The sequence below is a fragment of the Prunus avium genome, chromosome 7 (genome assembly GCF_965620075.1).
Source record: "Prunus avium chromosome 7, drPruAviu1.hap1.1, whole genome shotgun sequence".
In the NCBI taxonomy this organism is placed as follows: domain Eukaryota; kingdom Viridiplantae; phylum Streptophyta; class Magnoliopsida; order Rosales; family Rosaceae; genus Prunus; species Prunus avium.
Genome location: NC_142290.1, coordinates 20612730 through 20635833, shown reverse-complemented (window position 1 = coordinate 20635833; position 23104 = coordinate 20612730). Strand labels below are relative to the sequence as shown.

Below are 23104 nucleotides of genomic sequence, written 5' to 3'. Positions count from 1 at the left end.
ACATCGCCATCATTACATGGCATACATGGCCGTCATTTCATGGCATACATGGCAACCATGAAACGACATACATTGCCTTTGTGACATGGCATACATCGTCATCAAGTCATCACATACAACACCATCATCACAACATTAGGTGATATTTGCTTGGCTCAGCCTTGCTATCTTTATATATGAGCTCGGCTTGGCCACACCATTTCCATATATGTGTTCGGCTCGGCCATATTATCTCCATATATATGTGTTCGGCTTGGCCTTATTATCTTCATATGTGAGCTTGGCTCGGCTAAACTATCCCCAATATGTCTTGCCATGCTTAAAGAGAGAAAATTATCTCCATATGTGTGCTCGGCTCGGCCTCAACACCTCAACAAATATGTGCTCGGCTCGGTCAAAAACTAGTTTTGCTAGAAAGTCCCCAGCCAAGAAGCTATTCTCGACTGTGAACTTGGGGGCTTATGTTGGCACCATGTTGACCTCACCTTCCCCCTTAAGCAAACCCCACTAATTAAGGCTCGGCTCGGCTCGGCCTTATTATCTCCACACGTGTGATCGGCTCGGCCTAACCACCTCCAATAGATATGTGCTCGGCTTGGCCAAATACTGGTTTTACTTGAAAGTCCCCAGCCAAGAAGCTCTTCTCGATTGTGAACTTAGAGGCTTTTGTTGACCTCACCTCCCCCCTTAAGCAAATCCCACCAATTAAGGGATAGCCCTTCTTGTCATAGGTCACATGATCACATCCCACCAAACAAGGAGTAGCTAGCCATGCAAAGGTCCCAACCATCAATCAACCTTGTCTACTCCAACTTGGGCTATAAAAGAGAGCTCACCACCTCCAAGCAAGGGGACGAACAACTGCTACTTCTTCACTTCTTCAAGAGCTGTCCAAAGCTCTCACAAGCTTTCTATATCTCTTCTACTAGAGCTCTCAAGCCTCTCTTCCCATATCTCTCTCATGTACAATGTAATCTTCATATTCAAATATACAAAGCTATAAACTATAGTGGATGTAGCTCCATTATGGGTGAACCACTCAAACACTTATGTTATGTGTGTGATTATGTCTTAATCCGTTAAGTACAAATTCACCCGTTGACAAGACTAGAACATTAGAAGCTCTAACAAATATGAAATATCGTTTCTTTCCTTAGCAAGAAAATGCGGCTATGAATTCAGAAGAAATTGGTTTCCAAAAAATACGACGAATTGGTCAATTTGATGAAATAAAATCACTCAAATTCAAACAAATAAAAAGTTATTTTTGAACAAGAATACTGATAGAGTATCCTTAATTCCTTAGTTGCCACATTTTCCAGGAAACCAAACAGGAAATAAGCAGAAAACAACTCAAAACAAAACAAAATTTAAATTATCTGTAAACTTTGACAACTTTAGAAAATATTGAACTCTAAAATTATTTTATCGTTCCCTTTCAAATTTTTATTTTTATTTTAAAAATGACTAAGATTATAAGGACTAAAAATCCACATTTTCTTAACTTAAATTATTATTATTATTTTTTTGGTCGTAATCATGGATTTCATTCAAAAGCACAACAAAAGTGTGCAACAGAGGAATTACAAAGTTGCCGAAGCAAACCAGAAATAGGAAACAAGACAAGAGAAAGACAAAGCTACAGCCAATTCCAAAGCCTAGCATGATTTCTTTCCCTCGAACACCACCCAGGTCCCTTAAGGGGGACAAGGGAGACAAACTGAAACCAGAACACGAAACAGGGACGGAGGTGGCCTATCAGCCCATCTTTGCAGATCCACCGCGATAATTTGATAGTTTTGCTGCATTCTGTCATTTTAAAATAGGATTAAAACCTTACGTTTTCATCCAATGTTGGAGATCTGCTGTTTCGCCTTTTCATAGAGAATTCTAGCTCAGGCAGATTGATTGGAAGATTTGCATCAAACATGTTGACAATCCTAAATCATAGGTAACAAAAGTATTTTATCTTGATGATATGACACAGGAAAAATCGAACGTACCAATCTTATTCAAACGGATGCTATTTATCATGCTTATTCGATTACTACCATGAGCAGAAAAAATACTTGCTACAAATTTTGATATGTAATGTAAGTGTGGTTGTATATGTTTCCATTATGCAGGTTGATAGAGGGTTGTACAAGTAATGATCCTTCCAAAATACCCACATTTGAAAGTGTCATAGGAACTCTAGAAGAGGAATCAGTGTCTTTAGGGAGACCTGCATGCCCAGTTATTTGTTGAGTGCATTTTTAGGGTGTGGACTGACGGAAGGACAAGAAATGCACCAAATCGATACGACTTTAGTTTGTCATGGACAAGCCTTTGTAATTTGAATTTATGAGAGATAGTAGTAATATTGTCTTGTGATATTGAATATTATGTGTGAGTATATTGTGAAAACTTAGAGTTTGATTGATGCTATAATTTGTTTGTAGGGTTCACTGGAAATACTTTGCATTTAGCTTCTTGCTCTGTAAAATGAGGCATTTCTTTCTGGCTTTAATTTTATTTATTTTTATACAAACGATGTTGATCCGTGAAATTCGCACAACCAATTAGAGTGCGTGTATGTCTCGTTCGCACTTGGGCCAATTATGGTGGATGATAGCTTCAATCTCCTGAAAAGGAAACATAAAGAGGTGACTAAAGAGGTGGTGGTGAATTCACCAACTACCCTATGATGCCTAAGTCAGTTTTTTTCCTCATATGAGGTAGTTGAAAAGTACTGTACTCAGTTATGGAGGAGATTTCGATTACCCTTTTTAGGTGAAAAGTACTCCCTTTTATATAGGGAAGATGGGACCTTTTGGTTGTTCTTTTCCGATGTGGGTCTAAGGAGTCGATACTATCGACATAAAAGGTGTTTAAATGAGGTGTGGTTAAGATATTTCAAATGCAGTTTTGCTCATGAATTTGTGATAATGCTAGTCCATTATCATGTGAGTTGTCTTTGTTGAAGGTTTTTGGCTCACCAATATTTTTTTCAAATTCCGAGGGGTCCAAAACCATTCAACTGACTTAAAGTTGGACTCCATCCTGCGAATCTGATTGATTAGGATCTGTATTCGACCTCTATCAATGACTGCCCTTTTCCCTTCCAGAAGACTTGTCCAAACCCATGAAGGTCTGGCTCCACCAACGGCATTAGTGAAATCAACATCAGGAAAATAACGCCCTTTTAGCACTCGGGCCCAGAGAGCATTAGTTAATAAGTGGATGTGTTAGCACTCTGGCTCCTCCTCTATTTGTTTTTGTGCGGTTGCCAAACACTATGTAAACATCCTAATTTGTTGATAGTGGATGTGTTTGCACATGCTGGTCTAGGACATACCTCAATTATACTTGTTGTGAGGAACTTCGTTAAATCTCTTATTTTCTGACTCAAATGAATTGAAGCAATTGTTTCGTTAAGGCACAATACAGAAAAGTATAAATTCATATTACAATAACCATGCTCTGTACCATGCTCTGTGGAATTGAACCTGAAAGTTTGTTCATTGATAGATCAAGAGTTTCTATCGACTCCAAGTTTCCGATATCTGCTGGGATATTTCCTGTCAAAGGATTCATGGACAAATTTAAGGTGCCCAACTTTATAAGGCTTGTTAGGCCCATAGGTATCTCTCCTGACAATTTATTGTCCGAGAGATCAATGCTAGTAACAAGGTAAAGGATGGAGTGATGATCATAACAAACACTCTTCCTTTAGACACCAACTCAAATCTTCCCAAGGAACCAAAGTTAACATAGTCAATGGACTCAGATTTCAAGTAACTCAAATTACCTATGCAGTGGGGAATATTTCCGGAAAGATTGTTGTGTGAGAAGTCCAATATATGGAGAGCGGAAAGGCCACATAATTTTAAAGGGATGCTTCCCGTAAATGAGTTGGACCTAAAGCTTAGAATCTGTAAATTGGGCATGCTTTCTACGATGGAAGCCAGAATCGGTCCAGAAAACTTGTTATCACCAAGATCAAGAACATTCAGGTAAGTGCAGTTTTTCAAGGAAGGAAATTCACCTGAAAAGTTGTTGCTAGAGAGGCCCAAGAAATGGAGTGAAGTAAGAGAGCCTAAAGATCTTGGGATTTTACCAGAGTGATTGTTGTTTGACAAGTTTATACAAAGCAATAATGGCATATTGTTCCAAAAATGAGGAATCTCACCAGAGAGACTGTTGTTTGACAAGTCTATAAAAAACAATGATGGCATAGTGTTCCAAAAATGAGGAATCTCACCAGACAAGAGGTTATTTGAGATCAATATGAATTGTAATTGGCTTCAATTACCCAAGAACAGGGGAATGCTTCCACTCAAAGAGTTCTTAGAAATGTCTGGCTTTCATCTAGTGCTACGGTTTCAAGTTCCTCGGCGGGTTGTGCTGCCGGGGTTGGTGTTTCTTCCCTGGGGTCATCCACCGGGTTATTGCCATTCGGCAAGCCCTCGACCGTGAAGGTCTCCTTCTGTTTCTAAGGGGCCGTGGACTTCAACGCCGTGGCGTAGCAGTTCCCAGTGCTCAACTAATCGCCTCTAATTGCCCCCGTGCCGTAACAGGTGGGGAACTTCATGAGTAACATGTGGGGGGACATGTGGGCTTTTATCGCTGTGAGTGCCGTTCAGCCGATTATGACATTATATGCCGTTAGGTAGTCAACCACAAGGAACTGGTCGTAGACCATAGTTCTTCTTGGGGCCATGCTGAAGGCGATTGGCAAGCTGACACTGCCGATTAGCTGGACCAGGTCACCCGAAAAACTTAGGAGGGGCGAGAGCTGCCGATTTACTTAGTTGTCATCTATTTCGAGTTCTTTGAACACATCAGCAAAGATGACGTTTACCGAACTGCCAGTGTCAATCAAGATTCGCCCAACATCGAACTCGGCGATCTCGGCTCGGATGATCATGGGGTCGTCATGTGGATAGAGGACCCCCTCTTCCTCTTCTTCGGAGAAAGTGATGGGTTCCCACCGGACCTTCGGCATCTTGGGGTGCCGAAAACTTTCAATGTCGAGGACTTGGGGGTACTGTGCCGCCCAGACATACTGCTTTCTCGATCATATTGATTTGCCGATTAGCGTTCGGGGCTGGTGCCTGTTGGGGTCTTGCTATGTACTGATCCAGCTTGCCCTCCTGAATGAGCCGTTCGATAATTTTCAGCAAGCTTATGCAGTCCTCGGTATTGTGGCTGTTCTGCTGATGGTATCAGCAGAATTTCCCTGTATCCTGATTGTCCTGCCGAGCAGGCTTTTGTAAGAGGTATTAAGCAGGGTGAATGATCGGTGCATATTTACATATCATTTTGTACCCTTCTAGCTTATGATTTGGTTATGTTTTTGAGTTAAACTTGTGCTTTTAATCCTTTTTGTGTTTATCTTTCAGTTCATTGAGCTTTAGGTAATAATGAGGGCTTGGATAGTAAATGATGCAATCCATGCATGTTAGGGCCTAATTTGGATGAATGGATGAAGAGCTTAAAGACAAACTCAATTTTGGCTACAGTCCCTTGCCAGCCCAGTTTCGTAGGTCATATTGCAAGCTTTGTTTCAGCAACCTACATAGCTCAGATGAGGCCACATTCTTCATGAACGTTGTTCCAATGGGTGTGTAATATAACATATCCAAAATTCAGCCCCATTGGATAAATATGGAGTCTGTTACCTAGCAAACACAGAGCCATGCTCAGGATGGATTTTATCAGCGCGCAAAATGAGTTAGCAATTTGTTTCGGCCTTAACTTCTTCCTCCGACCTTGGATTGGCCCAAATAACATATGGCTGGAAAGAAGACATTCTGAACTTCAATTTCGAGTGCTTAAAGTTCTAATTTGATTAAGAGAAGCCCAAGTTGTAAGCCCTTGAAGTTGCTGGTCATGCTGACCTCAGCATGTGCTGGTTGGATGCTTGGTCATGGTGAGCTAGGTATGAGCTATCATTTCTGGTTGGAAGCTTGGTCATGGTGACATGAAGATGAGCTAGGGCTGCTGGTGGGATCTATTGGTGAAGTGCATCAACCAATTCAAGATTTTCTAATACAAGTGCATCACCCAATTTAGATTTTCTAATACAAGTGCATCAACCATTTCAGATTTTATAAAACAAGTGTTGTATGCATTAGCCATATTGAATTCAGATTTTCACTTCCCCTAGGCCTATAAATAGGGAAGTTCTCTAAGCTTGTAAACACACCCCAAGGGGGGGAGCTCTCAAACACTTCTCTAGAGCTCCCTTCCCTTCTCTCCCTCAAATTCTCTTAGTTTTGCTTTCTAGTTCTCAATTCTAGCTTTCTTTAATGTTTTCTTAGTTGTAATTTATTTTTCTTGTAATGTACATTCTTTCTTAAGTATTCAAGTTTAATTAGTTTCCAAGTTTCAATTATGGTTTTTGTTCTTATTCATTATGCTTATAAGTTAATATGCTAGTTTGAATGATTGATCACCATTTAGGCTTGCATGTTAGGTATCTTGGTTTGAATTAAGAGTATACACCATGCTTTAATTCGAATTGAACTATGAATAGGAAGAGTATGTATGGACATTCGACAACAGGGATTAGATACATGCTTGGTTGTTTAAAATGTTCTTCTATGCTTAATGGGTTCCTAATGCTTAATTTTAGGTTAGACAACAAATGATCAAATTAGGGAATTAGGAACACAAGGTTATGACCACACACCATGGCTTAATCATACTTTAGCTAGAATCAATCCATTAATCTAAATTGAACTTGGGAACTTATTTGCTTGAGTTACTTTCTTATTTTCTTCCTTCTTTCATGTTCTTTGTTTTTGTTTCTGTTTTGTGTAGGAAAACTGAATTGGATCATTCAATCACCAATCCCTGTGGAATCGACCTCGCACTTACATACGCTAAACTACCAACGGTTCGTGCACTTGCGAGTATCACAAGTTGAGGATGCAGCTGAATCCATTTTGGTGCAGCTGAAATCTACACAACAGTGAACACCTCCGTCCCTCGGTCGTGAGTTGGCAGCAGTGCTCGGTAGCTTTCCCTGCTGTATATTCCCTTATTCTTCTTGGGATGCTCCTTTCGGGAACCTCCGGCGTGCTTTCGCTTGTGACTCCTGGGGTATTCGGTAGGTTTTCATGTGGGCGCGAACGACAATCCCTGTACCGTTGCAGATCGTTGTATGGGCTCATTTTGCCGAGCCATTGGCTCGATTTTCGAGTTGAAGTATTCAGCTTTTGCGTGGATTGCTGCCTGTTTCATCAGCTCGTCGTACGTACGCCAATTGCTGCTATGTACCATATACCGAAAGTGTGAGGACCGTAGGCCACTCTTAAAGGCGTCGTAGGCTGCCCTATCATCGGTATCTGGACACCTTGAGTATTCATGGCTGAACCGCGCAGAGTACTCTCGCAAAGGCTCGTCGTCTCTCTGCCGGACGGTGTATAGGTCATCGGCAGAGTACAGTCTGTCCGTTTGAATCATGAAATGGTTCAGGAAGATCTGCTTCAGCTCATCGAAGGAATTGACCGTCCCTGGTTCCAAACGGTAGAACCAGTTCAAGGCAGCCTCCGTGAGCAAGGACGGGAATAGCAGGCATTACCCTTCGTCGCTAAGCCCTCTGCATCCTACGGCAGATTGGAAAGAGTGAAGGTGCGTCAGGGGATCCTCTACACCCGTGTAGGACAATATGCGTAGGGGCTACACGTCTCTATCCTGCCCGTGAGGGCTTTATGTGCTCGGTGAAGGGTCCCGGCCGAAGCCTTCCCCAATCGGGCTCTTGCGAATGAGTCATGTCGTCCTCCATCTTCTGCATCCTCTGTAGGAGGAGGCGAATGACCGCGTCTTGGCTAGGGATCTCCTCCGTTGTGTGGTGTACCGAACGGCGAGGGGACCTGATCGGGTTGACCTCAGAGTGCCTCGTTGGCGTTTCCGAACGGTAAGTTGATGACCGGTTTTTAGAGGGGGCGTACTCGTGGTCAAACTCTACCGATGATTCCAGAACTTGTATCCTTCGTATGGGTGACTTCTTCCCCAAGTTTCTCTGTCAGGGATCGTCTAGGCGTGCGTTTATCCTGACTGGTGATCTTTGCCGTTCGGCTTCCCGATCCAACAGCCTATGGCGACAATCAAAATAGACTTTCTTCGGCACCTGGGGCTTATCTTTCGGTGCCGGGACTACCAATTGTTTGGAGGGCGCAGGCGTTGCCTTTGCCGCCTTTTTGCCCTTCTTCTGCCGATGGGGAGTCTGCATATTTTGTGTTTGCTACTGATTAAGCAACTGTTGTGTCTCGTCCACTTTGGACGAGAGGAGATTGTTGTGTTCCTGTAACTTAGCCATGTTCTGTCAAAGAGACGTGATTTGAGCTAGAAGCTCAGCCTTGACGGTGGTTTGGAGTACAGGGGAGTTGCTTGCCGGCGTGTATGGGGGCGGTGTTGGGCTAGCTCCGCCGGCCTGCCGAACGACAACCCCTTCTGTGGTAAGAACATAGTTTTTGATGTGGTCCCCATTTTATAGGGATAAAGGGTCGATTGTTTATCGTTTCCCACAGACGGCGCCAAACTGTTGACGCTAAAAAGTGGTTCAACACTCTTAAGCTCAACTTAGTAATTTTGGACCTTCGGTATCCTTAAGTCCTCGGTAGGGAGTGTAATCTGCAATATGAGAAAACGCTCGGTAAGACCTAGGGCACCAGTGTGGTACCGGCCGAAGGCTCTCCGATGCTTAAGTAAGTTCGGATTTAGTAAATTAAACTGACAGATCAATAGGCTTGTGTGCCGTTCGTTCTGATTACCTCTATTTTGGGATAGTTGGCCTCCTTTATAGGCCTTGGGAGGTGTGCACTTTGTTTAGAATTTCGATGTGGGACTGTGGACGTCGATTATGAGCATGCCACGTGTCCTAGGAGGGGGCGTTGCCCTAATGCATGGATTGGTAGCCTGGGTGCCGAAGGCAACTTTGACTAGACTCGATTTTGTCCACGTGTTTTGTTCTTATTGGCTATTCATTTCGATATAAACAAAGGTACTTTAAGGAAGAAAGAGTTGCAAGCCACTGAAGGTTAGTTTCAAGATTTTCAGCAACCTTGATATTGGGGGGAATGTGATTACCAAGATCAAGATAAAGCAATCTTGAGAGGTTTCCAAGATTGGGGGGAATGACTCCAACAAAATCTAAACCAGAGAGATTGAGGTATTTCAGTTTCTCTAGTGATCCAATGAAACTTGGAAGTTGGACACCTCCAAAGTTATTCATGCTCAAATCCAAGTATTCCAAATCTTTCAAAACAAGCAAAGAAGGGTTGATCTCACCATCAAATGCATTCTCTTCGTACCCATCACGATTGCCAAGATTGAGCCTGTTGACACGTCCAGTTATGTTGTTGCAGCCTACACCACTCCATTTGCAGCAATCTTCTCCCACCCAAGACAAAAGCTGTTCGGAAGGATCCGTGAGGCCTTGTTTGAGCTTGAGAAGGGCTTTCCTCTCTATATCTATGCATCCCATATTATGATTATCACTGCAAAAACCGAGTTTAATGGTTTCAAGGGATAAAATTCCTGACAGTATAATTAGTGAGACAAGTTGGATGGAAGCACTAGCACTGCTGTGACCCATGATTCTTATGCAATGGGATGATCTGTAGGACTAAAGATATGAGTCTGCAAGATTAAAGAGTACAGAGATGCCCTGTATATAGGAGTAAATGACAATTCAGATGGTTGAGCTTTTGTACGCGTCGTCGTGGACACGCTATCAAGAACGAAAAATTTCCATAAAGTCTTTGATAAACGACTTTCTGGTCTTTGATAAAGATAAAATACTGACACTGCTACGATCTTGACTTGTGGGATAAATACTTCAACCCCATCAGCACTTAAGCCAGATAATGACTTTGAAGTCTAAAGTAGCAATTTCAGTCAATGGGATATTTAAGACCACAAATATGGAGTACAAGTCGGACAAATAATATCCAAAAAAAATACTGGGGTCGCATATTTTTCAAATAAACTATTTGACGTAGTTATAGAAGAGTTATTTACATAAACATCGTCTAAGATTTTTAGCTTTTTCATAAAACACCTTGAGGTTTTAAAAATTACATGAACATCCCCTGAGGTTTTAAATTGTTTTTACAAAACTCTGTTTCATTGATTTTTCATCCAAAAAGTGATGATTTTATAATAAAAAAAATTCTCCGAATGACAACTGATCTAACTAAATATTTGCTACAAGTAAATGAAATCATATAAAAGACTTCCAGATACGTTTTTGATGACTGGTAAAGGATGGGCTCTTTTGAGGAAATAGAAAAATTACAAAAAGAGTTCAGTGAAGATCAACTTTGGTTGATGGGTTTGGACCGTAAATTGGTTATTGAATTGTTGATCATGTGTTTAATTAAAACTATTGATTTCGTGTGAACTCACAAAACTAATTACTTTAAATAATCTAATCTACTAAAGAAATTCAAACTATTAATCCAAAAGGGAATTATACTTAAAATCCAGTAATATAGAAGGTTTCAGATTAACATAGAAGACTACCAAATCTCATCAAACAGCATTGCCGTATTTAAAAAATTCCTGCCTAACTCAAATGAAATGCATATACTAAATTGTTTGCCGTATTTAAAATAAGTACAATATATTTTTTGCATGGAAATAGATCGCTCTTTAATTTTGAGAAGTGGAAGGGTATTTTTTTAAGCAAATGTTCTCCAAAATAACTGTTGCATCTAATAGAAGGTGTAAAACATTGTTAGAAAGAAAAAAAAAAACAGACTTTAGAAAGAGTTGGCAAATAAAAGTCTGACAAAATCTGTCTCATTCATATATTCTAGTATATTGATAATTCCACCATTAAGATTCCTTTCTTTGATCATGCAACAACAATCAATCTAGCTACTATCAAAACTTGCTAATAACATCGCTACAGCCAATTCCAAAGCCTAGCATGATTTATTTCCCTCAAACACCACCCTTACGGGGGACAAGGGAGACCATCTGAAACCAGAACACAAACCAAGGATGGAGGTGGCCGATCAGCCCATCTTTGCAAATCCACCGCACCCAAACCAATCCTTGCCACTTCATGAGCAGCTCGATTCAAATTCCCAGGGGTCCAAAACCACTCAACGGACTCAAAGTTGGACTCCATCCTGCGAGTCTGATTGATTAGGGCTAGAATAGTCCAATCTCTGCAGAAGGGGGGATAGGGTTGATCGGAGTAATGCGACCATCATGTGCAGGGGAGAGCCAGCTGTCAGACCAGATACACGTATATATTCTCACCATTTAGGATCTGTATTCGACCTCTATCAATGATTGCCCTTTTTCCTTCCAGAAGACTTGTCCAAACCCATGAAGGTCTGGCTCCACCAACGGCATTAGTGAAATCATCATCCGTAAAATAACGCCCTTTTAGCACTTGGCCCAGAGAGCATTAGTTAAGGTTCATAATTTCCTCCTCTATTTGTTTTTGTGCGGTGAGTGTTATTGGGGCTTTGGGTTGTGAGGTTGCCAAACACTTTGTAAACATCCTAATTTCTTGATAGTGGACGTGTTTGCATATGCTGCTCTAGGACATACCTCAGTTATACTTGTTGTGAGGAACTTCGTTAAATCTTTTACTTTCTGACTCAAATGGATTGAAGCAATTGTTTCGTTAAGGCACAATACACAAAAGTATAAATTCATATTACAATAACCAACTTACAAAATTGTAAAGGACAATACTAAACTTTGCTTTATTTGCTTGCATACATATTCCTTCACATGTGCAGCTTCATCTATGCTCTACGATCTTTTCTGCAGATAAGTACCAATGGCTGAGACAAAATCAAAGACAGCATCTTTCACTTTGTCAAGGAAGTGAAAATAGGCATGTCTCCAAGACCTCTTCATGGCCAAAGTCCCAAAAACTCCCCAGAACCCTGCACAGAAACCTATCACCATGCTGATGATGAATTGTAGCTTTTCAAGTTTACTGTCATCATCCTCTCCTCCATCTCCACTTGGAACTTGAGGTGCTCCTTCATTGTCTTGGCAACCAGTTGGTAATGGACACCCGCTAAGACCTGCATTGCCCTCATAAATTGACGGGTCAACAAAGGTCTTAAACTGGTTACCCGTTGGAATTTTCCCGGACAAGTTATTGTATGACAGGTTCAGATGATTCAAAAATGTTAAAGAAACCATGCTCTGTGGAATTGAACCTGAAAGTTTGTTCATTGATAGATCAAGACTTTCTATCCACCCCAAGTTTCCGATATCTGCTGGGATATTTCCTGTCAAATGATTCATGGACAAATTTAAGGTGCCCAACTTTATTAGGCTTGTTATCCCCACAGGCATCTCTCCTGACAGGTTATTGTCCGAGAGATCAACACTATTAACAAGGTAAAGGATGGAGTCATATACAAGCACTCTTCCTTTTGACACCACCTCCAATCTTCCCAAATAACCGTAGGATTCTGTATCCATGTCTTTGACCTCAAATTTAAAGCCATTCAAATTACCTATGCAATGGGGAATATTTCCGGAAAGATTGTTGTGTGAGAAGTCCAATATATGGAGAGTGGAAAGGCCACATAATTGTAAAGGGATGCTTCCAATAAATGAGTTGGACCTCAAGCTTAAAATCTTTAAAGAGAGCATGCTTTCACCAATGAAAGCTGGAATCGGTCCAAAAAACTTGTTATCACCAAGATCAAGAATCTTTAGGTTAGTGCAGTTTTTCAAGGACGGAACTTCACCTGAAAAGTTGTTGCTGGAGAGGAACAAGACTCTGAGTGAAGTAAAAGAGCCTAAGGATCTTGGGATTGTACCAGAGAGACTGTTGTTTGACATGTCTACAATATACAACGATGGTATATTGTTCCAAAAATGAGGAATCTCACCAAACAAGAGGTTATTTGACATCAACATGAAATGTAATTGGCTTAAATTACCAATGGATAGGGGAATGCTTCCACTCAAAGAGTTCCTAGAAATGTCTAGACGTGTCAAATTGGGCATCACTTGACCAATGTTATGAGGAATTGGCCCGGAAAATAGATTATCTCTAAGATACAGCCATGTAATGTTTGAGGACCAGAGTGGGAGTGGACCTTCAAAGCGGTTTGAAGTAAAATCAACACTGGAATCATAGCTGAATCTTAATGAATTGGGCACCCTGCCGCTTAGTTGATTATGAGCGACATTTAGAATATCAAATTGCAAATCCAACTGACAAAACCAATCTGGTATGGTGTCTGAAATCCTAGCATTATTGAGTACCACCGTGGTCAACTCAGTTTGATTTCTAAGCCATGTAGGAAATTTGGGACCCAGTTGGCATGATCTAATGTCCAAGTATCTTAATTTGAAAGGAGGTATCCAATCAGAACTTATGTTGAAAACCAAGGAAATGTTTGGGGGATCATTTGCAATTGATACTTCTCTCAGGCCTCCAAGTTTCGAGAAATGAGCTTCTGTAATGGCACCTTCCCATGTGTTGTAAGAGATATCTAGCGAAACCAAGGATGAGAGCTCCCCAAGACATTCTGGGATGATCCCACTCAATGAGTTAGCCGTCAATATGAGGTATCTCAAGCTTTTAAGATATCCCAAAGAATCAGGCAGTTTTCCTGTCAGACTGTTATATGCCAAATCCAACATCTGTAGTTCAGTGAGATTGAACAGCCAAGGAGGTATTGTGGATTTGAAATCGTTGTCAGAGAGATCAAGAACCAAAAGGGATGTGAAATTGATAGAAGGAAGAGTGAGAGGAAGGATGGAAAGTCCACAAAGGGGCAAATGCAATTCAACAAGTGAAGGGAGCATATTAACAGTGGGAAGCCAATAGGGTGTAGCCTTGGTAAGGTCCACTCCTTCCAAGTTAAGGTACTTTAAGGAAGAAAGAGTTGCAAGCCACTGAAGGTCAGTCTCAATTGGGTTAGGAAAAAGGAAATTACTAAGATCAAGATAAAGCAACCTTGAGAGGTTTCCAAGAGTGGGGGGAATGACTCCAACAAAATATGCACGAGAGAGATTGAGGTATTTCAGTTTCTCTAGTGATCCAATGAAACTTGGAAGTTGGACACCTTCAAAGTAATTCATGCTCAAATCCAAGTAATCCAAATCTTTCAAAACAAGCAAAGAAGGATTGATCTCACCACCAAATGCATGCTTTATTGATCCGTAACCATCTAACCCATCTGAATAGCGATTGCGAAGATCAAGCATGTTGACACGTCCAGTTATGTTGTTGCAGCCTACACCACTCCATTTGCAGCAATCTTCTCCCACCCAAGACGAAAGCCGGTCGAAAGGATCTGTGAGGCCTTGTTTGAGCTTGAGAAGGGCTTTCCTCTCTATATCTATGCATCTCACATTATGATCATCACTGCAGAAACCGAATTTAATGGTTTCAAGGGATAAAATTCCTGACAGTATAATTAGTGAGACAAGTTGGATGGAAGCACTGGCACTGCTGTGACCCATGATTCTTATGCAATGGGATGATCAGTAGGACTAAAGATATGAGTCTGCAAGAAAAGAGTATAGAGATGCCCTCTATATATAAGAGTAAATGAGAATTCAGATGGTTGAGCTTTTGTACCCTTCGTATTGTTCAAAATTATGCGTCATCATAGACATGTTACCAAGAATGAAAAATTTCCATAATCCGGTCCCTACCTACAAGTCTGATAAAGATAAAATACTGACAATGACAGTACTACTACGATTATGCATGCAAAGACTTCCAAGTCAAGTTGTGGGGTAAATAGTTCAACCCACTTAAGCCAGATAATGACTTTGAAGTTTAAGAAGTCAAGTTGAGTTGTGGGGTAAATAGTTCAACCCACTTAACTTAAGCCAGATAATGACTTTGAGGTTTAAGAAGTCAAGTTGAGTTGTGGGGTAAATAGTAAATAGTTCAACGCACTTAACTTAAGCTAGATAATGACTTTGAAGTTTAAGAAGTCAAGTTGAGTTGTGGGGTAAATAGTAAATAGTTCAACGCACTTAACTTAAGCTAGATAATGACTTTGAAGTTTAAGAAGTCAAGTTGAATTGTGGGGTAAATAGTTCAACCCACTTAAGCCAGATAATGACTTTGAAGTTTAAAGTAGCAATTTCAGTCCATAAAAATATGGAGTACAAGTCAGACAAATAATATCCCAAAGAATACTTACGTCACATATTTTTCAAATAAACTATTAGAGGTAGTCATAGAGGAGATAGAGGACTTATTTACACTAACACCCCTTTAGATTTTCGGTTTTTTCACAAAACTCCTTGAGGTTTTAGAAATTACACGAACACCCCTTGAGGTTTTAAATTTTTTCCACAAAACTCATTTTCATTTATTTTTCATCTAAAATTTGATGATTTTATTCAAAAAAATTCTCCAAATGACAGTTGTCCTTTGAGATTAGATTGCATATACTTCATTGAGAGCATCCACAATGGACTCCATAAACCATATCATTAGACAAATTTTAGGGAGGAATTGGAAAATACAACTCCAAACATGCTCCATATCCACCTCCTAAAATAGCGAGACCTCTAAAAGCCCCTAAATCTAAGGAGAGAAAAAGGACTTCTAGTGGCTCTCTATAATTTCATGCTGCTTTATTTAATGAGTATTTCAAACTTTTAATTAATGCTAACTATTTTTTATATTATTTTTTAATAGATATGGACCAATTAAAAAAGAATGATAACATTTATGACCCCCTAAACTAGAGAGCATGATTGGAGTTTAAATTTTATAGAGAACTCCTAAGATAACTTTTATATGTTTTTAGCTAAAATTTAACTGAAAAATAGAGAGCATGATTGTGGATGCTCTAAGGTTAATTTTGTCATTTGCATAAATTGTTTTTCAATAAAATCATTAATTTTTGGACAAACAATCAACGAAAAGGGTTTTGTGAAAACAAACTGAAACCTCAGGGGTATTCATGTAATTTTTGAGACCTGAGAGGATTTTGTGAAAACACAAGAAACCTCAGAAGGTATTAGTGTAAATAACTCGTCATAGATATGAAACAAGAGGTCCTGCTATATATATATATTAAAAAACTCTCAAATCCTACGAATTTCATGAGGACATTATCAAAAATGAAAATTGTTTATAATTTACAAATCAAGCAGTATGCATAAGCCAATGGTGTTTATTTAATATTATAAGATCACAATATACCACATGCACTAATCTCTACCACCCTTCTCTCTTCTCTCTCTCTCTCTCTCCAACAACAACCCACCACCCTATCAACCTCCAACCCGAGACCAATCCCTGGACAACCTGGATGAGTCCATTGAGTTTAATTGTCGGACCAGATTAGTAGTGGCCCTCGATAGTCCGGTGTACACCACTTAAAACATAAGAATACCAACTGATCTGACTAAATATTTGCTAAAAGCAAATGAGAGACACCATCAGATTAATTCAAATAAAAGACTGTTGAATTATAAATTCCTGCTGGTTTAAGTTTTATTTTACAGGTGTAATATTTTGGTTGGATGAGTCTTATATGACTCAGATTTAAGACAAGTGTACAGCTTACATCGCTGGATCAATTGTAAGGCTGAGATCACATTCTCATCATTGTAAAAGGGATAGTTTCAGTTAGAAATGAATGCACTGTGCACTGCCATGTCTTGTGCATAGCAACGAATTTGAGCATTACTGAGTTGCCATTCTTTCTCTGCATTTTTCTGTTTTTCCTTCGTTTCATCTGTTTTGTGTGAGCTGATGCATTGTGTGTGCAAGTTCTGATTGAAATCTCAACAAAGACTTCAAATTTTGTTTTCGATGACGTACGGTATATGCTTTGAACGATGAGGAAGAATATTTCATACAAGGGTTAGATAGCAAATCCTAGTAAGGCAGCTTATCTCTAGGAAATTATATCAAGAGACTGGGACAAAAGGAAAGCATGAGTTAACCACAATGTGTCTGTGTCAGCTGCATGTGGGATGCTTGACTTGTGAGGAATTTAGGTACGTGGAAATGAATGGGGTCAGGTCATGTAAAGGGAAAGCCAAGTAAATTTCAAAGATACGACCTCTTTCTGTAACATATCATACAGCACTCCAGAAACATAATCTTCATGCTCTGTCCTGGATTGTTCAGCCAAAGATCCATTTGCCCTCTCCTCATGTCTACCAATTGTCTCATCCATCTGAGTCTGATCACTGGCACCGTTTGTGTTATCTTTCCCAGTTGCATCTGGGACTAGCTTATCTCTGTCTAGCAATCTACTACCACCATCAAACGATCTAGATGAACTCTTGGCTTGTTTCAATATTGCAGTAGCAGTGTTGGAACGGTTGAAACCAGATTGTAAATTCGATTTTGTCCTAGATAGATAGCCATTAGAGGACGCTCTAGAGAAGTTCTCAGCTCCACCAAGAGACTGACGCCTTGAAGGCCCATTGCTGATGATTCTTGCATCTGAGGATGGGCGGGATTTTCCATTCGATGCTTTAAACTTTTCCTCCAAAACCTTGAATCTTAGTTGGTATTTTTCCTAAGAAATCAATTAATGCTCAACTGTTAAGAAGAGGCTTAAACACATAATAGGAAACAGTTACCCTTACTTGTCAGAGCAGACTAAATTCAAAACAGTTAGCATACCTTTAATTGTGCTTCTGCCTTTGCAGTACGCTCAGCTACTGCCAGTTTGTCTCGAAGTTGTTGCATTTCTCCCTACAAAAATCATGTCAAATATTTCATTTTAAATCTCAAATAAAATTAACTGTTCCTTTCCTGCTCTGTTTTCACTTCCACCGCCGCTTCTTAAGGCAAAATAAACCATCTTAGAACAACAGCACGCACAAGCGCGCGCACATCCCATTTTCTAGCAACTACTCAAAAGCATTATATGTGGTCTATGCAATAAAGAACCATTTTCCAGATGGGATATCTGTTTTAAGGTCCTGGATACAGGGTAGTCTGTATCACTATCCTATATGCATCTTGATAGTAGGCCAACAATAATCATTGCAGGTCACCTATGGTACTAGATCATAATTCCATATGTTAAACCTCTTGGGTTAACATAGATGATCATTAAATACTTTTAGAACGATTTAAAGTAGAAAAAAAAAAAACCAATTCATGCTTTCTTTTTGGGCTGACGAGGCATCTGGTCCACATTTTAATTGATAATAACTAGGTCCATGTAGTTGCCTTATCCAGCATGAAGCGCCTAAGCCCCATTCAATTGCCAACCTCTTGTGTTAAGGATGCAACTAGAGACAATGAAACGAAATGACTATTTGTACAAATTAAAGGAATTGCATGCAGAAATGATGAGGTGGCATTGAAGTTGTAACATGCCTGAAAAAATCTCCTTTCTTCAAGCCATTGTTTTACGGGCATCACTTTGTCACTGGAATCTTTCCACTCATTTGCAACAACAGTGGCAACCCTATTTGCAGAGACCTTTGCACGAGCCACCTCCCGTTCCAACAGTTTTTTCTCCTCCTACGCAAGCTTGAAGGTTAGAGGCAGTTTGCATTTGTGACAGACTCAGAACAACTATGAAGTGATTTGCAAGAACTGGAGTTCCAAGAAATGTTTATTACATTCATCTCCGGCACTTTACGCTGGTAATCACGCACAGCATTGGCAGCAGCTCCACCGGCTAAAACAGCCTCCTCAAGCTCGCGAACGGTTTGTGTTAGCTTCTCAACCTCAGCTACTTTTTGCCGGTGGATTTTGTCAAGAATTTTGTTCTCCTCCTGATAATCCACTAGTACATGTTACAAAAAATAGTGTCTAATGCTAGTACAAAACCCACGGTACATTCCCTCAATCACACACATTGCCTGCAGCAGGAAAACTCAGAGAACATACATACCTGGCATATTTCAATCTGTTTCATCAGCTCTTGATTTTTGTTTTGCAGATCGTCAACCAAGGATGCTTTTACCATAGCAATCTGAACAGTTCTCTCGGCCTCAACTAGAGCAGCCTCCTTGGATTTAGTAAGCCGATCAAGTGCTCTGTTGTCGTCCTGCAACTTTGCTACCTAAAAACCCAAGACATGAAAAGGTATAAAAAATAAAAAATAAAAATAAAAAATTTAACTCGTTATGTTTCTTTTCATGTGCATGAATCAATAGACCCACAAAGACAGTAAGAATACGGAAACCCAACACATTATGAACATTCTAAACCTCACATGTATAAACCAATATGGAAACCAAACTAGACGGTGGAAATTGACACAGAAAATTACTACATCAAAAGTTTTACAACAATCCTATCTGTCTTTAAGAATGTTGAATAAAAGAGTAGATGAAAAGAAAATACAAATTGAGGTCATGGTATTGCAGAAGGAAAGTATATACCTCCTGCCTAGCAAGCTTAAGCTCTGCTTCCAGTGGAGCGATGATGGCTTCAATGGGGGGCATTTCATCATCTTTTTGTGCAGCATGAACTCTTCTAAGTGTGGCTTCCGCTGCAAATTGTGCAGCCAAAGCTGCTTTTTTCTCATCATTTATTTTCTTAATCTCAAGATTCTGCAAATCATAGTGTACTCATTATATTGCAAACAGAAATGCATTTGTTGGTTACAGAAGATAGTACAATGAGGGATCAAAGGAAAATACAACTAGTACCTTGCTTTCCAGAAGGGCTTCAGTTGCTTTCAGCTTTTCATCCACCCTGTTTAGTTCATCTGTCAACTGGAATCATTAACCAACAGAAAAATAATCAGATAGTCCCATTTCTGATTGAACATAAAGTTTCTCCTTTGTAATAAAGAGCAATACATTGATAAATAAAATTTAACATGGTTCTTAAAATCTTGATAATTTTGTAATAAACCTATAATTATCTCACTCAGAAGAAGACATCAATAAAAAATCGAACAGAACAAAACTGAGAATAACAATATGGCTATAATTGTGTGGTAAAGGAGATATTTTCTTAGTTTTTTTAATAAAATAATATCTCCTCCAAGTTGCAGGGATTTTTCAAAATTTGCTACTCACTGTCAGTAAAAAAAAAATGTATAACCTATTACATTTCAAGTTCTATTTTTTTTAGGGTAAAGGTTAAAAGAGTCCAATTGGAAATTTTGCTTATAAAACTTTGCTTAAAACTGACACAGCTTTAACACAGTAGCTAAGACTCTTGTAATCATTTAGGTTTCAAGTCTTTCATTGGAAAGTGGCATTATAAAATCTTCACCATGTCTATGTCCCAAAAGGCTGTTTGTTAAGTGAAGCTGCTGGATATAATAGTTAAGATTTTAAAGCAACAAAATATTAATCCATCACAATAGAAGAAAATGATTATATAAAAAATAATAATAATACGGACTAAAACATTAGAAGCTCAAAACATCCATTCACAACGTGGCAATTGAATAAGTAGGGTTATCTTGATAAATTTTAGATAAATAAATGTTATAATAGAATAAAACCATTAATCCAAAAGGCAATAATACTTAAAACCCAGTAACCACTAGGTAATATAGCAGACTGAAGGTTTCAGCTTTTAAGTATAAATAGACTGAATATTAACATAGAAGACTATCAAATCTCATCTTGGTTGTACAGAAGGTCCACTTACAGACATTTTTTTATAGATATCAAACAGCATTGCACTCCTCAGTATGTAGACTCACAATCAGTCAAAAAAAAAATTTCCTGCCTAACTCAAATTAAATGCATATACTAAATTGTTTGCAGTATTTAAAATAAGTATATAATTTTTGCATGGAAATAGATTGCTCTTTAATTTTAAGAAGTGGAAGGGTATTTTTTTAAGCAAATGTTCTCCAAAATAACTGTTGCATCTAATAGAAGGTGTAAAACATTGTTAGACAGAAAAAAAAAACAACTTTAGAAAGAGTTGGCAAATAAAAGTCTGACAAAATCTGTCTCATTCATATATTCTAGTATATTGCTAATTCCACCATTAAAAAAAACAATTAAAATTCCTTTCTTTGATCATGCAACAACAATCAATGACCATAATCACAACTTCACAAGCCTATCTAGACTTGCTAATAACATACAACAAAATAACAAAATTTGACAACATCGCGCTACGCGAATTGTTATAAGAAAATAAAAATCAATCCAATTGCTAATGCAAATAGAAGCACAACTTCGGCTTTATAAGCAAAATAGAGTACCTCTTCCACTGCCTTCTCTTTAAGGCGCTCTGAATTCCTCAAAGACTTGATTTCCCCAACAGCATCTCCCAATTCCCTATCTTTATCTGTTATTTCATTTCATAAATTTAAAAACGTATATATCAGTCAAATTTGACCTTATCAATTATAAAGTACACGAAATATAATTATAAATAAGAAATTTCATTTTAGGAAAAAGAAAAAAATCAAAGCTCTAACAAATATGAAATATCGTTTCTTTCCTTAGTAAGAAAATGCGGCTCTGAATTTAGAAGAAATTGGTTTCCAGAAAATACGACGAATTCGTCAATTTGATGAAATAAGAATATCATCTCTCCTATGTACAAAGAAAATGTGAGCTCCAAATTTTGCAGGGAAAATGGAGAGCGGAGAAGGCCGAAAAAGAGAGAGACCTCGGAGATCGTTCTCGAGGCGGTTGAGCTCAACTCGGACTGGATCGGAGCCGTGCATTAGGGTGATGATGTCATCGCCGTTACTCGTGGTCGACGCCGAGGCAGTTACTCTTTTTTTTTTTTTTTTTTTTTGTTGTAATCATGGATTTCATTCAAAAGCACAACAAAGGTGTGCAACAGAGGAATTACTAAGTTGCAAAAGCAAAAGAGAGGAATACGAGAAAGAAGAAGAAGAGGAGGGAAAGTGAGGGTGAAGAGAAGAGTGTGATAGAAAGCGTAAGGCCATGAAGCGAAGATATGGAGGAAAAGGAGGTCTCAGAAGAAGAAGCGCCATAGGATTTGGTTCTCTATGTTTTACTTTCTCTGTCTTTTAGACCTTCTTCTTTTAAAAATAAAAAATAAAAACTTGTAAATTCTGTTTGAGTAAAGCGATAAAACCCTTTTCGCCATAAACCTCGTTTCCCTCCTCTTCCTCCTAAAACCCTACACCTCTCGCCATATAACAAAAAAAGGGTTAATTACTGTAGACGTCCTTGAACTATGGCCCCAGTTGCAATTGAGTCCGTGAACTAATTTTTGAGGCAATGAAATCCTTTAATTAGACAATCAATTGCAATTAGGTCCTACCGTAACAGAATTCATCGAGATTGACCATGTGAGTGTCACGTGCTCTTGTTATTCGAGGTATCTTTAACTTTTCGTCGTTTTGAACGAAACAAATCCAATTTAGCGCTGAAGAAAGGAGGAAAGCACGTGAACTATCCCTACTAAGGCAGCCATTGGAGTTGCATACAGTGAGCTATCCCTTATACGACAGCCATTGGAGTTAAATTTACTGCAGCAATGATTGAGTGAGTGAGAAATTTTCTGTGTAAGCTTCGAAATTTGGGGTTGATCGAGGGTACAGTTAAAGGTTAGGGTTTCATTTTGGGGATAGTTGGGTTTTTCGTCCTTTTGGCTGATAGTGATGGAAGAGTTTGACTTCCGTTGGGGTGGTGTTGCTCCTAAATACAATAAGTGATTCTACCTGTTTGTATACGTACCAGTTGGTTTTGTTTTCATATGTGTGGTCCATAGCTTTTAAAGATACCTTACACGCTTTGCTTTATACTGTTCTTGACTACAACACTTAGGGTTTTTTTTATCCCTTCTTGCCTTCTATCTATGCCTCACACCAAATGGACTGAAGTTATTCCATAACAATTAAAAAACTGAACGAACTGTGTACTGTATATTTTGGTTTTGGTGCAGAACATTGAATTAAAACATGATTTTGTCTGATTTTATGATTCCAAAACAGGTGTGTGTGTTTTAGCATTGTTTTGACCCTTGTTTACTGTGCAGGTAACCATGAAAACTGTAGTTTAGAACTTCACCATGGGGGTGTGTTGGAAAGTGGGGAGTATAAAAATGGAAAAGTTTGTTACTTGGATAATGTTGTAGAGGATTTTCTGTCATTGGTGACTTAAGAAAGGTAGGGAAAGGGCTTGGTTACAATGTTCCCATAATTACTAATAATAATAAAAATTAGTTTTCTGAATCTAGAAACACTGCGTGGGTACTCAGTCACAA

General features: G+C 39.1%; 3 protein-coding genes across 3 annotated transcripts; all 3 read right to left on the bottom strand.

The window, feature by feature from the left end:
• Window positions 1–8968: 8968 nt before the first annotated feature.
• Window positions 8969–9586, bottom strand: LOC148293096 (receptor-like protein EIX1). The gene has a single exon (XM_088244584.1). It carries the CDS (start codon window positions 9584–9586, stop codon window positions 8969–8971), a length of 618 nt encoding a protein of 205 aa, XP_088100710.1.
• Window positions 9587–11643: 2057 nt separating this feature from the next.
• LOC110744522 (receptor-like protein EIX2) lies at window positions 11644–14490 on the bottom strand. Its single transcript, XM_021944513.2, has one exon. The coding sequence runs from the start codon at window positions 14452–14454 to the stop codon at window positions 11767–11769; it is 2688 nt and encodes an 895-aa protein (XP_021800205.2). The 5' UTR covers window positions 14455–14490; the 3' UTR covers window positions 11644–11766.
• A 1811-nt stretch (window positions 14491–16301) lies between these two features.
• Window positions 16302–21671, bottom strand: LOC110744521 (microtubule-associated protein 70-2-like). Its single transcript, XM_088244234.1, has 9 exons — window positions 21533–21671; window positions 21120–21205; window positions 19594–19659; window positions 19324–19494; window positions 18831–19001; window positions 18556–18711; window positions 18308–18454; window positions 17603–17674; window positions 16302–17495 (listed from the first exon to the last, which is right to left on the bottom strand). Exons 1-9 carry the CDS (start codon window positions 21588–21590, stop codon window positions 16986–16988), a joined length of 1437 nt encoding a protein of 478 aa, XP_088100360.1. The 5' UTR covers window positions 21591–21671; the 3' UTR covers window positions 16302–16985.
• Window positions 21672–23104: the final 1433 nt, after the last annotated feature.